General features: G+C 35.4%; 1 protein-coding gene across 3 annotated transcripts in view; it reads left to right on the top strand.

Moving 5' to 3' along the window:
* The window catches only part of Prp39 (pre-mRNA processing factor 39), a 203,643-nt gene that overhangs the window by 157,246 nt on the left and 29,611 nt on the right, over positions 1 to 16,786 (top strand). For all 3 annotated transcript variants that reach the window (XM_090391395.1, XM_090391396.1, XM_090391397.1), the window contains 2 exons: positions 10,886 to 10,996; positions 12,385 to 12,549. In XM_090391395.1, the coding sequence (XP_090247521.1) occupies positions 10,886 to 10,996; positions 12,385 to 12,549 (276 nt within the window). The remainder of the gene's footprint in view (positions 1 to 10,885; positions 10,997 to 12,384; positions 12,550 to 16,786) is intronic.

Here is a 16,786-nt window from a genome sequence, read left to right as displayed (position 1 = left end):
TGAAGGAAATACAGGAAGATGGTTTGATGTAAAATCTGGAGTAAGATAAGTATGCACATTATCTCCACTCTTATTCATCATCTATATGGATCACATGATGAAAGAAAGTGGCTTAAAGCTTGATATTAGAATTGCAGATGTCAAACTTAGCTCTTTGCTTTATGCAGTTGATGTACTTCTAAACACATCTAGTGCAAGTCTCCAGGATTCTCTAACTAAATTGGGTAACAGCTGTAACAAATTTGGCGTGAAAATCATCAATAAAAAAACCAAAACAAGGGAAAATAGGCTGGAGCATAGAAAACTTCAGTTGCATTTTGAATGGAGCCTATAGAACAAGTAAAATATTTTTGCTATTTAGGCACAGTTTTAGTTAAGATGATAAGTTAAATCTGGAAATAGACAACAGAATAATCAAAGCTGGTATGGGTAATGAACTAAATAAATTTATTTAGAATAAGAGGGAAATTAGCCAAACTATCAAACTAGTAGTGTACAAGACAGTGTTCAAACCAGTTTTAAGTTATGGATTGGAGAGTTGGGTTAAAAATAAAGCACTTGATCAAAGACTAGAGATCACAGATATGAGGGTTCTTAGAAAAATTAGGAGAGTGAACTGATGACATCAATGGCAGAATCGTTAAAAATGAAGATATTAGTATTCAAGAATGTGTGAGCAAAGCTAATCCAAGATGGTAGGCCACTTAAAGAGAATGGGTGAGGAAAGGTTAGCAAAGCAGGTGTTTGATACCAAGATGGCAGGAAAGAGACCTAGCAGAAGACCATGGTTTAGGATGATTGATATGACAGTATCGGAGTACTCATAAGTAATAGATTGATTTGGAGGAAAATTGTTAATAAGAGATGAATAATAATAATGTAAACTTAATTATGTAGTGCTGTCATAATAACCTGAGGAGTTATCCCTTAGGAGTACATATCAGGAAATTGATGATTTTTTCATTGATTTCCTTTTCATGTTTGAATAGACTCGGATGATTGAAAGGGATTCTGCTAGTTATTTTGTTGAAAAGGCAGTTTATCACAGATAGGAAGTGAGAGCCATAATTGAGTGCTAGTAGGGTCTCAATTAAGAGGCCATAGTTGAATGTCAAATGTTTTGCTCTGATCAAGAGAAAGCTATGTTGTATTTATTTTTGATTTCCTTTTCATGTTTGAATAGACTCGGATGATTGAAAGGGATTCTGCTAGTTATTTTGTTGAAAAGGCAGTTTATCACAGATAGGAAGTGAGAGCCATAATTGAGTGCTAGTAGGGTCTCAATTAAGAGGCCATAGTTGAATGTCAAATGTTTTGCTCTGATCAAGAGAAAGCTATGTTGTATTTATTTTTTTCTTGTGTATACTGATTTCAGATTTTGAAAGGAAAATCCTTAGAAAAAAATTTCTCCCAGTGAATGAATGATAATGGTTTCTGGAGGATCAGATACAACCATGAGTTATATCAACTCTATAAAAAACCTACAATATCTAATTTAATCAAGTTAAAAAAGTATGCAGGGTGTGTGTGTGCGTGTGCGCATGTGTGTGTGTGTGTGCGTGCGTGCATGCATGTGTGTGCGCATATATATATATATATGTGTCTGTGTGTATATGTAATTCTTTAAATTTTATTTTATTATATTATTTGTATGGAAATGACAGTATTTTTAAGACTAAATATAAAATTCTTTGTAGAAGACAAAGGAAAACCAAGAACAAGATGGATAGATACCATTAGTTAAGATTAGCAATATATTACCACGTCCAAACTGGACAAATAAGGTTTTGGACAGACAGTGTTCGAGGCGGGTGTGGTTAAGGGTCAAAACTGTATAACTGAGAGGAGACTTCCACATAGCCTTTAAAGGAATGTGGAGAACCGACCAGGGCTTCTGACCTAATGTCCAATCCTCACCTTCTCGTGGTGCACCCTGTTGGGTATCTACTTTGATACTGAACGAACAAGGATGGGCTGGGCAATTTGGGATTTAGCCGACCAAATTGTATTCTTATTGGTTAAACCAAAATAAAAAATGATGGTACAACATGACAAATTTTCATGCCGGCTGGGCGTCGCCCGGTTAAACAAGGCCCCCGTTGTTTTTGCCAGGGAACCAGGGTGAACAGCCAAAAGTCAGCTACTGGAACAAATCTGAAAACAAACCCCAACTCAACATCACCAGAGTTAAAGATCGGTACTATCAACGTAAGAAGCCTGAATGGCAAAGAAATGGAGCTAGCTGAAGATAAGTACCAGATCGACATAATAGGGGTGACTGAAACAAAAAAGACCAAAACTGGCGAGATCTTTCTGAGCAATAAATACAAAATGTTATGTTCAGGCAATGACAATCAAGGAAAAGAAGGAGTAGCCATAGTATTCAACACAAAATACGAGGCTAATCTTCTTGAATGGCCGTCAGTTTCAAGTAGAGTAATGTGGGCAAATATGAGAATGGGGAACTGGACAATGAGACTTATTTGTGCCTATGGTCCTACAGAAGGTTCTACTAAGGTAGAAGTGGAGGAATTTTTTTGATGCTTTAGAAAAAGCAACTGACACAATGAAAAAGGAAAAGTTGGTCCTTGGATCTAAATAGCAGAGTAGGAAATGATTGTGAGACATACAAAAATATTTTGGGAAAATTTGGAGAAAAGAGCAAAGCTAATAATAATGGCAAATATCTGTTGGATTTCTGCTCAGGACATGGACTGGTTATTACTAACACCATGTTCCAACATAAAAATGTGCACAAATTCACATGGAGGGAAGAGGCTAGGAATAAGAAAAGTCTCATTGACTATGTTATTATTGATAGTGATGTTTTCTCCCTGGTGCAGGACACCAGAGTGTACAGAGGATTTGAAATTGGAAGTGATCACTATTTAGTCTTGAGCAGGATAAAATTGAATTTCATATTGAAAAGAATAACATGTAAGAAAGTTTTAAAGCGAATAAAAGTTGAGCAGCTCTCAGATGTGAACTGTAGACTAAAATACAGAAAGATTATTGAAAAGAAAATGAAAGAGTTTGAGAACAGGAATCAAACCTTGGAGATTCAGTGGCAAACTCTGAAGGAAACATTGATTGATTCTGCCAGAGAGGCATGTGGTGAGGTTGTGTGCAAGGATAAAAAAATCAGAACTCCCTGGTGGACACAGGAAGTTAAAGAGGCAGTGAAGGAAAAGAAGAAAGCATATCAAAAGTTCCTGGCAAATAAGTCAGCTTTTACTCTTATAGAATACAGAGACAAATGTAAGAAAGCTAAACAGTGTGTAAAACTAGCTAAACAAAAGTCATGGGAGGACTTTGGCAAGAATATAGAAAATAAATATCAAGAAGGTGGCAAAATATTCTGGAGGTTGTTGAAGAAGCTTAGGAATGGAGGAAAGAGTGCTGTAAAAGGAATTAGAGATGATAAAGGTGACATGAAAACAGAAAAGAAAAAGATATCCTGAAGTATGGAGTAATTACTTTGAAAAACTGCTAAATGAAACAAGCAGTGATGACAGCACAGTGATAAAAAACACTGACCAGGCATGCAGTCAGGAATACATATCCATACTTGAAGTAGAAAAAGCCATCAAAGGCTTGAAATGTGGAAAGGCAGCAGGAGTAGATGATATTCGACCAGAAATGCTGAAGTATGGTGGTATAAAAGTCTTACAGTGGCTGCACTGCATAGTTCAGAAAGCCTGGACAGAGGGACGAATTCCCGATGATTGGAGTAGAGCTCTCATAGTACCCATATATAAAAAGGGAAATAAAACTGCATGTGAGAATTACAGAGGTATTTCCCTACTGAGTGTTCCTGGCAAGATATATGCAAGTATACTTGAGAAACGGTTGAGAAGAATTGTGGAAGAAAAGCTTGGTGAAGAACAAGCTGGATTCAGACTAAATAGAGGCTGTCAGGATCAGATCTTCACTTTACGACAAATAGTCAAGAAAGCATGGGAATATAACAAAGATCTGTATTTAAGTTTTGTCGATTTGGAAAAGGCATATGAAAAGGTGCCAAGAGAGAAGCTATTCAATATGCTGCAGTTATATGGTGTCAATGGGGCATTATATCAAGCAATACTTAGTCTTTGGGTATTTTAGTTGGGTAGTAAAGTTAGAATTGAAGGAAGTACAGGAAGAGGGTTTAATGTTAAATCTGGTGTGAGACAAGGATGTACATTATCCTCTCTGTTATTCATCATCTATATGGATCACATTATGAAGGCAAGTGGTATTAAACGTGATATCAAAATTGGAGATGTTAATGTCAGCTCTTTGCTTTATGCGGATGATGTTATACTTCTAAATAAATCTGCTACAAGTCTGCAAGATTCTCTGACTAAATTCAATTGCTGTTGTAATAGATATGGTATGAAGGTCAGCAATAAAAAGACAAAGACAATGAAAATGGGCAGAATCATTGAAAATGTCAACTGTTTTGTGAATGGAGAACTTGTGGAACAAGTAAAACATTTCAGCTACTTAGGCACGATTTTTACTGAAGATGGTAAATTAAATATAGAAATAGACAACAGAATCAGCAAAGCTGGTATGGTGGGAAGTCAATTGAATAAATTCATATGGAATAAGAGAGAAATTAGTCAGAACACTAAATTAGCTGTATACAAGACAGTGTTCAAACCAGTTTTAACTTATGGATCTGAGAGCTGGGTCAGAAGTAAAACACTTGACCAAAAACTAGAGACCGCAGATATGAGAGTCCTGAGAAAGATTAGAGGCGTGAACAGATGGCATCAATGGCAATATCATATTAAAAATGAGGATATTAGGAAAGAACTTGACATTGTCATCTTCCAGGAATGCGTTAGCAGAGCTAATCTCAGGTGGTATGGTCACTTAAATAGAATGGGAGAGGAAAGATTAGCAAAACAAGTGTTCTCTGCCAGGTTGGCAGGAAAACGACCCAGAGGAAGACCAAGATATAGGTGGATTGATACGGTACAAAGTGCCTTAACGATAGAAATATAAGATCTGATAATGTTGGAGTCTTGACACGTAACAGACTGATTTGGAGGAAAATTGTAGATAGGAAGTTAGTAATGATGTAATTTTTTCATGTAGTACTGTCATATCCTGTACACCCCTTGAGGGTGCATGGCAGGATTTTGATGATGATGATGATATATATATATATATATAGAATTTTATTCAAAAACTCCAGTATACATATACACTGCTTGGAAAGAGGTCAATGGACACCATAGTGTGAGGCACATACAGTGATGCCCACCACTTTAATAAGATGTAGGACCTTCTTTTGCTGCGAGACTGCAGCAGTCCAATGGGGGGGGGGGTATGCTTTCCACAAGTGTATGATAGTGATCATGGGAGTTTTGGACCATTCTTCCAGTGTAATGAGGTCTTGGACTCTTGTGGGACAGACATCCATTGATCTCATTCGATGCTCCAGTTCATTCCACAGATGTTCAATAGGGTTGAGATCAGTGCTGTGTGGAGGTCAGTCAAGTGTGCAGATGTTCATGTCCACAAACCACACAATTACAGCAACAGCCTTATGACACAGTGTGTTGTTTTGCTGAAAGAGACAAGGTCAGTTCCATTGAAATGCCACAAAGTGGAAAGCATTGCATTGTCCAGAATGATCAGATGCTCTCAGAGTTAATGTTCGTGACACCAAAAACAGAAGTCTGAAGCCAAGCCAGGAAAAACAGGACCATACCATCACACCACCTCCATATTTCATAGTTGGGTTAAGCACTCTGTAAGATATGTTCACCAAGCATTCACCACACTTGTATCTGTTCATCTGCTCAGTAGAGGCGTATTGTGATTCATCGTTCCATAATGCAACTTTCCAAGCTTCAGCACTTGTGAAGATGATGTTGCATGTTGGTTTGGGTAATGTGGGACTTGCATATTGCAATCCTACTGTGGAAACCCATGTTTTGAGCCTTGGTTCTGAATGTTTTTGTGCAGATTTGTGTTCCAGTTAATGCCCAGAAACTTCATTTAATGTGTTGGCCAACATATGGCACATATGGCATGTTTTTACATATTATCCTTTATAGCACTCTACAGTCGCATTCAGTGAGTTGCGTTGGTGGGTCATCCGCTGAAGGTAGGCACTTACAGTTGATTCTCTACGCTTCCATCTTGGTTTGGTATCACTGATTGTTGACGTGGGATGATCAGTTTGTCAACAATTTGCCAAAGAGATAGGCCTGCAACATCCTATCACAAAGATAATAATTTAATAAAACATTATGAATAATAATAATTATTATTATCATCATCTGAGGCCTCCAGGAAGGCAAGGACTCAAACAAGGCTATAAATCACCCAAACCAGCTGTCATAAATTCATTTCTGTCTGAAAAAAAAACCTAGCTCTTATCCCTTTCTTGACTGTGAACAAACTTAACTTCCATGGATGCCCTTGTGTTCTCTCCCCCATCTTCCATCAGACAATATCCTATAACATCCATTCTAAAGTTTATAGACCTCTATCATATCACCCCTCTTTCTCCTGTTAACCAGAGTCTGTATTCCACGTACTTGCAATCTGTCCTCATAACCTAAATCCCATAATCCGGATATAATCTTTGCAACTCTTCTTTGCATTCTTTCTACAGCTTCTTTATCTCTTTGGAATCTGGGAGACCAAATCTGTGCACAATAATCCAGGTGTTGGTTTGTCCAAAATAGCAAAGATGACATGAGCAGGGTATCTGCAAGATGCCTGGTAAGGAGAAAATATTCAGCTCCTAATAAATGCAGTGAAATAAAATATTCAGTACAATAAAATAGTAAATAAAATATTTACCTCCTAATAAAACTTTTTATTATAAAGAGAATATTTTATTTCCATAAGATCTTTATTTTTAGGCCAAGATGCTGTATCTTGTTTTTCTTTGCTTTTGAGATCTTCTCATCTGCAGAGTTAGTCTCTCCACGTTGTGAAGAGACTAACTCTCTTCTCAAAAATGCTCAACAAAACAACCATCAGTGTCCTTAGCCTCAGCCACAATTTTGCAGTTGTGCCTCATCAAGTTCCAACATTAGATCTCATCTTGCATATAGAGTGCTGCATTTGCAATTTACTTCCAGTTATTGCCAACAACATTAGGCTTAACACTGCTAAGATCCTGATGTGATTGTAGCAACCTAAAAGAAATTCTCCAATAATTACTGAAGCTGATAAGAGTAATGCTACTCTAGTCCTCAATACCAGTGATTACAATCAGAAGATGAATGTGTTACTCAGGGACTACACCACTTGTAAACCACTAGATTATGACTCTTATTTCCCTCAAAAAAACATAGTCATTTTTAAAAATGTTATATGTTTGCCACCTGAATTAATTAAACAAAAGCTAAATCTTTCTGTACCCTCCCCATTAAACCTACTCAAACTATATAGATCCCCATAAAAATATATTACTATTTACAAGTAGAAAATACAGACTTGATAAATATAGTTGTTAAACTTCTCATGATTTGAGAAACATATTAATTCTTAGACCTCCCATACAACAGCCAGGGCTGACCATCAGCCCATAGGTATTCCTTGTTGGACTTCAGGTTTCTAGTCTTTTTCCACTTATTGTTTTTTGTGTGTTATTACAATTTTTATGTTGTATCCCAGAAGACTGTCTGTGACAAAATATCATCATCATCAAATTCCTGATATATACCCTCAAGGGGTGTACAAGATATGATAGTACTGCATGAAAAATTACGTCATTACTAACTTCCTATCTACAGTTTTCCTCCAAATCAGTCTGTACCTGTCAAGACTCCAACATTATCAGATCTTATATTTCTATCGTCTAAGGCACTTTGTACCGTATTAATCCACCTATATCTTGGTCTTCCTCTGGGTCATTTTGCTGCCAACCTGGCAAAGAACTTGTTTTGCTGATCTTTCCTCTCCCATTCTGTTTAAGTGACCATAATTACCTTAGATTAGCTCTGCTAACGCATTCCTGGATGCTGACAATGTCAAGTTCTTTATTAATATCCTCATTTTTAATATGATATTGCCATTGGTGCCATCTGTTAATGCCCCTAATCTTTGGTCAGGTGTTTTACTTCTGACCCAGCTCTCAGATCCATAAGTTGAAATAGGCTTGAATACTGTCTTGTATACAGCTAATTTAGTGTTTTGACTAATTTCTCTCTTATTCCATATAAATTTATTCAGTTGACTTCCTACCATTCCAGCTTTGTTGAATCTGTTGTCTGTTTCCATATTTAATTTTCCATCTTCACTAAAAACCATGCCTAAGTAGCTGAAATGTTTTACTTGTTCTATGGGTTCTCCATTCAAAATGCAGTTGATATTTTCAATGCTTCTGCCTATTTTCATTGTCTTTGTCTTGCTATTGCTGACCCCTCATACCAAATCTATTACAAGAGTTATTCAATTTAGTCAGGTAATCTTGCATACTTGTAGTGGATTTATTAGAAGTATAACATCATCTGCATAAAGCAAAGAGCTGGGATTAACATCTCCAATTTTGATATCAGGTTTAATACCACTTTCCTTCATAATGTGATCCATACAGATAATGAATAATGTATCCTTGCCTGACACCAGATTTAACTTTAAACCACCTTCCTGTACTTACAACTCAAATAAAGACTAAGTGTTGCTTGATATAATGCTACATTAACACCATACAACTGTTACATTTTGAACAGCTTCAATCTTGGCATCCTGTCATATACCTTTTTAAGAAATATATGTATAAAAGAAATAAGGTTATCATTTAGGAGATTTTTGACAGAAATTGTTTAAGTAGAAATAAACGGTTAAAATAAATTAATAATAAAAATGTATCAGTGATAATAAATGTTAACAATATCATATCCCTAACAAAATTGCCAGCAAAGGTTTGTCAATTTGTAGAGCCTCTGCTACTAATGGCTTACTCAAAAAGTTAAGCAAGTTCGTGCGTGGTTAGTAGTTAGAAAGGATCAATCGTTCGACGCTGTTGGCACCCTCCCTCGATGAGACTTTGGAGGTGTCACATAACAATAATAATACTTCTTATATCGATGGTGCCTATCTTGAATTCTGCTGTTGTTGAGCGGAGTTCGTTCCATTAGTTGACTTTTCAGTGTTTGCCCTGGTTCTCTAAAGAAAACGGCACTTGTTTAACTGAGCAGTTGGACTATCATTTTTTATCTATCATTTTGTTCTACCATCAAATCATAAATCATCCAGAACTGTTTTAGATTATTAATAATGTTCAAATGAGTCTTAACATATGGACGTAAGGGATAAGTTATAAATAAAACAATTATTCAAAGACTGGAAGCGATAGATATGACAGGTATAAGGAAAATTAGGGATGTAAATATTGTCAGTAACCGAACTTCAACAGAAATAAAAATATAAGAAAGGAATTTAGTCATTCATAATCAGGGATTTGTAGGTTAGAGATAATAATGGCCTTATTCATTTAAACTTTTTTATTTTTTTTTAAAAAAATAAAGTATGCCTCAAAAGATCTAAGGAAACTGTTTAGAAAGATAAATATATAGTTACTTTGCCATTGATAAACTTGCATTAAGATAAAACATTATTAGGACAGATATATATAATATTTCATCACCAGTATGCAAGAAAGAGAGAGATTTTTAAGATTTTCTCTTTCGTTTTGACCTCTAATTGCAGTGAACTCAACAGCTGCATAACTTTTAAACAAAAATTGTTGCAGGCATTCTGACAGGTAATTTGCATTTTGCACAATACAATATAACAGGAAGTAATCATTCTGGAGATTATACTTCCCACATAAGTAGGTATAATGCCATCTGTCTCAGAAATGTAACATTCTTACTAGAAACATGTGAAATTTAGTATCTTATCTTTACATAGAATAGGAGATTAAAGAATAATAAAGGTGACTTTTAACTAGGAAAATAGGAAGATCATGGCATAAACAAACTGGTGCAGTTAGAACTGGACACAGAAAAGTAAGAACTGATCAGTTTATAGATTTAACAAATAGAAATTTGGAAGAAAATTTTTTGCTACTGAGAAGCTAGTAATTTCATGTTAATACTGTCTTAGTATCCTGTACACCAACCACTTGAAGTTGCATTTTGGAAAACATAATTTATTTGAATGAATTTTGGAAAACATAAATTTTACTTTTAAAATACAAGCTGCCCTCGTGCATTGTGATGAGCTGCTTGGAAATTGAGTCAGGTATAGCATGTAGGATCAAATATATATACACAGATCATGTTCATTTCACCTATGCTGCTCTTGCAGCCAAGTAATTAGTTTTCATTAAATTTTCTGTCTGCTGCATTTGGCAACTACTATTTTCAGATTTTATTTTATTGTAAAAGACATGAATAGTTTTGTGGAAGATCATCTCCCTCCATCTAATACTGGATACTTTGGTCTTCTTAAGTAGTTAATGTCATAGGAAATGAATGCGTTTCTGTTTGGAACTTGTAGCATATTTTTGGTATAGTGTTCCTTTTCAAGTCACTCTTCAGATCAGCAATAACTAAAGTGATGATCTCATATTAGACAACAAGAGTCATCTGCCAACCACTTTCTCTCTCTCTCATCTGTAATATAATGGAATTTGAAACCATAGTTTTGGTCACAGAGTGGACAAACTATCCGCTTGGTCACCTAGTGATACACAGTGAAACTACTCATTGTAGATCTTTCATTCATACACTGTTTATCTGTTTTCATTAGATCCTTTTGTTTTATATTTGCTATTTTAAATTACAATATTGAACTTAATTTAAATTTTAAATTACATAATATTTACATGCATAACATCCCATAAATAGAATGTTACATTTGACATCCTGAATCCTACATTATGTTATACTAAAGAAAATCATCTGTTATTTTTGAAAAGATGGATGAAGAGGAAGTGGAATTTTTAAGGAGGAGGATCATTGAAAAGCGCAAGGCTGTTCATGAGGCAAATGAATTAGAAGTCAGCAAGAGATGGGCATTTGAAGAGGGGGTAAGTTTTAATTTACATAGTATATATAAGTACTAACTGATTAATGTAAAGATAGGCTTAGGTGTTCGTGGTTATTCATAATATACCTTCACAGAATAAACAGCACTAGAGGAACAAATTGAATAATAATAATTATTATTGTTAGGTAATAACAATTATTATTACATAACACCTCCAGGGAGTCCAAAACTCATCAAGGGAGTTTTGGGACTCACCTCCTCATCAGCACCTACTCTACAACTCTCCAGCTCCACCTACTGCAACTACTTTCATCTACACCAACACCATCTACCACCAACCACCACTAGTATTTTCACAGACAATCACAAATATCCATGCTCATGGCAGGATTCGAACCTGCAGCCTTTTGGCTGGAGAGCGGATACTCTAACCACTTGGCCAACCAGGCCGGCAATAATTTTTTGAGTTACTAATACTTCATTGGATTTCTAACCAGCATCTTGAGAACACAAAATTACAACTATGTAAAACAACTTAACTGCAGTCAAATTGTTGAGAAAACAGTTGAAAGTGTAACGAACCAAGCTGGATAAAAATGAAGTGTATTCAAGAGAAGTCAGGCTACATGCAGCTTTAAATTGACTAACTCCGAGCTCTTAGGCAAATTAATGCAGTCATATTTCTTGAACCTGGGGAGTGTTTCATAGCATGATGATTCAAAAAAATAGTCCCTCAGACCTGAAGTGACTTCTTTGCACTGCAATTTTCTTCCATTTAATCAAGTGATGGGGTATCCAGAGTATTATCTGCAGTCCTAACTTGCCATACAGATGATTGTGTTTTTATGTTTCTCACAAAGCAAATGCTAACCAGCTTGTCCAAAGCAGGGGTTAAGTTGCTTGTACAAGGCACTTTATTTCTCCAGGATGTGTAAGAGGATTGAAGCTAACCCTTTGCAGAAGAGATGAAGGTTGCTATTTGGAAGGTTGGAGACTATATTTATTAAGAACTTTAGCTTTCTTTTCAGATATCTCTCAGAGGGGATGGAATAGTTTTGTTGTAATCATATCAGGTATTGGAGAGGTGGGGTGAGGATACATTGTGTGTTTTGTCTATTTTATAGGAGTTGTAGCCATTAACTAAAAAAGTGTTGGAAGAAAACTAATTTAGTTTTCTTCCATTTAATTTGTGTGACAGGAGACAGTTATTTTCTCTCTCCCAATAGTTGTAAACCTTTTTTTATCCAGTATTAAAAGATTCAAAGTTAGGACTTTAGACCTTTTGTCTGTTGAACTTTGGAATTTTCAGTTAGGTTGAGTTGACTAAAAACAAGCATTACTTTTCAACCTGCCATTGCGTTATAGTTGTGTTTTTATAGTTTGCATATATTTTTAGAAAATATATTAACAACAGTTTTTTTTTTTCAGATAAAAAGACCTTACTTTCATGTAAAACCTTTGGAAAGAGCCCAACTGAAAAATTGGCGAGATTATTTAGATTTTGAAATCGAAAATGGGACTTATGAACAAGTTATTATTTTATTTGAACGCTGCATGATAGCTTGTGCATTATATGAGGATATGTGGCTAAAGGTAGGGACAGTTTGATTACATACATTTGATTATATGTTGTGATAACTATATAGGTTTACGTTAAATATACAATACAATATCTGGATACTACTAGATATACAATATCTAGACATGAAAAAAGATTCTTATTTTGTTACCTCTTTTATCTTGAAATAATTGGTGCAGAGAAAGTATCATTGCACTGTGCATAGTTTTATATCAGCTATCATGATTTTTATGATAGTTTAAGAGATTTCAGTTAGCTATTTTTTTTTTAATTTCCTAGTGATCAAAAAAATCATAAACGTCTTTATAAAGGAATAACTCTATACATTTTTGATTAGTAATCCCTGTTTAATAACTTTTTTTAATAACTTAATGACTTGAACAAACTTCTTTTGAAGGTGCATATAAAAGCAAGTATATAATATTTGCTTAGATGTCTATTATCACTCATATTAATGTTTAGTGGAGAAAACACATATCCTGAGATACTAACTAAATTATTTAGCAATAAATTATCATGCTAATATTTCACCAAGGCATATTCATAAGTGTGCGCACAAAAAAAACAAAAAAAAAAGTCGAACTTGTGCCATGCAGGCAGGCACTGTAATAATGAGGCAAACACAGACTGAATGTGAGATGCAAGATCATATGGTCCTGATTGGTCATTTGTATGGGTGCAGTGATGGAATCTTCCTAAAGGTCTTACAGTGATGGTCTCCCAGATTTTTAGTGAAGTGAGGTAACCAAATTTAAGAATTTGCTGCCTCACTTTACTAAAAATGTGGGACCTCAAAAAAAAAAAACCTGACATTTTTTTTGGAAGTGGGAGGGGGGATTGAACACATTTCACCAATCTTGTTAACATCCTCTTTTGGTGTCACATTTGTTTCTGTTAAAGTTGAGGATGACAGCATTATATTTTGTTTTCTGCCTCTTTGAATCATACAATGCTGTTATGATAAGGGCATGTAGCTTAGTGTTTTCATTGGCACTTGTGAGGGTGGTCTGAAAAGTTCTCGGCCTAACAATGAAAAAAAAAATTATGATTTCAAAATTATTTTTATTTTTCAACATAATCTCCATTAAGACTAATACATTTATTTCAGCGATGCTCCAGTGTCATTATCCCATCCCTGTAGTGGTTCTCACTAAGATCCGCAAAATATTCCTCTACAGTTGCAATCACCTTTTCATTTGAAGAAAAGCACTGACCAGCAAGGAAGAGATAGAAGTCAGAGGGAGCCAAATCTGGTGAATAGGGTGGATGTTCCAACAATTCATAGGGCAGATCAGTTAATTTTCTCATTGCCAAAACACCTTTGTGGGCAGGAGCACTGTCCTGATGAAAGATGATTTTTTTCTTCTGCAAACCGGTTCTTTTCTCACGAATTTTTCTGTCTAGTTATTGTTTTACCCTTTTCAAGATATTTAATAAACAAAATGCCTTTAACATCCCAAAACATCGATGCCATGACCTTTCCTGTTGATGAAACTGACTTTGCTTTGGTGCTGAACAACTGGCTTCTGTCCACTGTTTTGACTGCTGTTTGGATTCTGGTGTGTACTAGCGAATCCAAGTATCATCCATAGTAATAAATCGACGCACAAAATCAGTTTTATTCTTGTTAAAACTCTCCAAGCACTGTTCAGAGATTTTCATACGAGTGCATTTTTGATCTGCTGTGAGCAAGCACGGCACCCATCTTGTGCAAAGCTTTTTCGTTTATTATTCTTCATGCAAAATATATCCTACACATTCTTTTGAAATGCCTATGTCTCAGCCATTTCATGCACTTTGACTCGCTGGTCATCCAATACCATATTGTGCATTTGATCAATGATTTCTGGTGTCGTTACACTTTTTGAATGTCCTTCACGTGGATCATCTTCAAGGCTGGTGCAGCTGCTTTTAAACTCGGCAGCCTATTTCTTAATTGTCAAAAACGAAGGAGAAGAATGCCCATAAACTTTTATGAACTTTGAATGAATTTCTTTTGGCATTAAACCTTTTACAAAGAATTTTATAACTGCACTGCACGATACTCAATTTTATCCATTTCAAGCGATACAGACAACACTTTTGCTTCAGACAGCTGTATAAAATAAACTACTTGATAGAATGACTTGCAATTTCACATGGATGCTTATGACAGATGTACCAAGTTATTAAAAAAAATTTTGCTGATGGTGTTGCCGTCTATAGTAGAGGCCAAGAACTTTTCAGATTCTTTGAGTTTTCTTTCTGTTGTATCAATTTTATGAAAAACTAAAACAACTGTAGACAGATAGCAGCTTACTATTCACCAACAGATTACACCTTACTGATATACTACTTAATTCAGTTAAATAGTATACAGAAGCAAAACGTGGATCCTTCTAAAAGATGAAAAGAGGTTGTCATCATCAAATTCCTGACATTTACCCTCTAAGGGTATACAAGATATGAGAGTACTACATGAAAAATTACATCATTACTAACTTCCTATCTACAATTTTCCTCCAAATCAGTCTGTTACCTGCCAAGACTCCAACATTATCAGATCTTATATTTCTAAGATCTGATCTGATCCACCTATATCTTGGTCTTCCTCTGTATTTTTTTTTCTCTGCCATCCTGGCAGAGAACACATCATCAAGTTCCTGACATGTACCGTATCAATCCACCTATATCTTGGTCTTCCCCTGGGTCGTTTTCCTGTCAACCTGGCAGAGAACACTTGTTTTGCTAATCTTTCCTCTCCCATTCTATTTAAGTGACCATACCACCTGAGATTAGCTCTGCTAACGCATTCTTGGATGCCGACAACGTCAAATTCTTTCCTAACATTCTCGTTTTTAATATGATATTGCCATTGATGCCATCTGTTCATGCCTCTAATCTTTCTCAGGACTCTCATATCTGTGTTCTCTGGTCTTTAGTCAAGTGTTTTACTTCTGACACAGCTCTCATATCCATAAGTTAAAACTGGTTTGAACACTGTCTTGTATACAGCTAATTTAGTGTTTCGACTAATTTCTCTCTTATTCCATATGAATTTATTCAATATGGAATAAGAGAGAATTTATTCCCACCATGCAAGCTTTGTTGATTCTGTTGTCTATTTCCATATTTAATTTACCATCTTTAGTAAAAATCGTGCCTAAGTAGCTGAAATGTTTTATTTGTTCCACAGGTTCCCTGTTCGCAACTCAGTTGACATTTTCAGCAATTCTACCTATTTTCGTTGTCTTTGTCTTTTTATTGCTAACCTTCGTACCATATTTATTACAACAGTTATTCAATTTAGTCAGGGAATACTTGCAGCAGATTTATTTAAAAGTATAACATCGTCTGCATAAAGCAAAGAGCTGACATTAACATCTCCAATTCTGATATCATGTTTAATACCACTTTCCTTCATGATGTGATCCATATAGATAATGAATAACAGAGGGGATAATGTTCAGCCTTGTCTCGCACCAGATTTAACCTTAAACCATTTTCCTGTACTATCTTCAATTCCAACTGCTGACTTACAACTCAAATACAGACTAAGTATTGCTTCATGTAATGCCCATTGACACCATATAACTAAGTAGTTTCTGATCTCTGGAATGTTGAATATGAGGAAAGGATAAGAAGATGCAATCTACAGTCTAGCGGATAGGAGGAAGAGGTGGGGGTGATATGATAAAGACCTACAAGTTAGTAAGGAGTTGTTATGGGATCATTGTTGAAGAGGGTTTACAGAAAATGGTGGGGAGATCAGGAGAGAACAAGAGGTCATCCATGGAAGTTGTATAAGGAGGATGTGAACAAAGGAGTGAGAAGCAAGTTTTTTGCATGCAGAGTTGTGAATGATGGAACATGTTGCCTGAAAGTGTGGTATCTGCAGAGAATTTGAATATGTTTAAGGTGCGGTATGATGAGCTGTGTGCAAGACAAAAGAACCTCCTAGATGATTCTCTGACTCCTCTAACATCTCATCATCCTTTGAAAAACCTGGAAACCAAATCTGTGCACAGTAATGTGGTCTTAGGTAATAATAGTGACATTGCTGATTTTTCTGTCCTTTGTTTTTTGTTTAATGTTCATTTTTCACTTAAGATGCCTATGAAATGTAGATGAAGATTTTATATTATTGAATAGATTTTTTTACATATACCATCCATATTATTAATTGGTTTGTGTGTATGTGTGTGTATATATATATATATATATATATATGGAGAGAGAACATGTATATAATAGTTTAATGAACTTTTCTTA

Source organism: Typopeltis vanoorti, chromosome 4, assembly GCF_054136105.1.
Source record: "Typopeltis vanoorti isolate ZY-2024b chromosome 4, IOZ_Tvanoo_1.0, whole genome shotgun sequence".
NCBI classification, from domain to species: domain Eukaryota; kingdom Metazoa; phylum Arthropoda; class Arachnida; order Uropygi; family Thelyphonidae; genus Typopeltis; species Typopeltis vanoorti.
The sequence above is the reverse complement of the archived record's forward strand: the minus strand, read 5'-3'. Positions and strand labels throughout refer to the sequence as shown.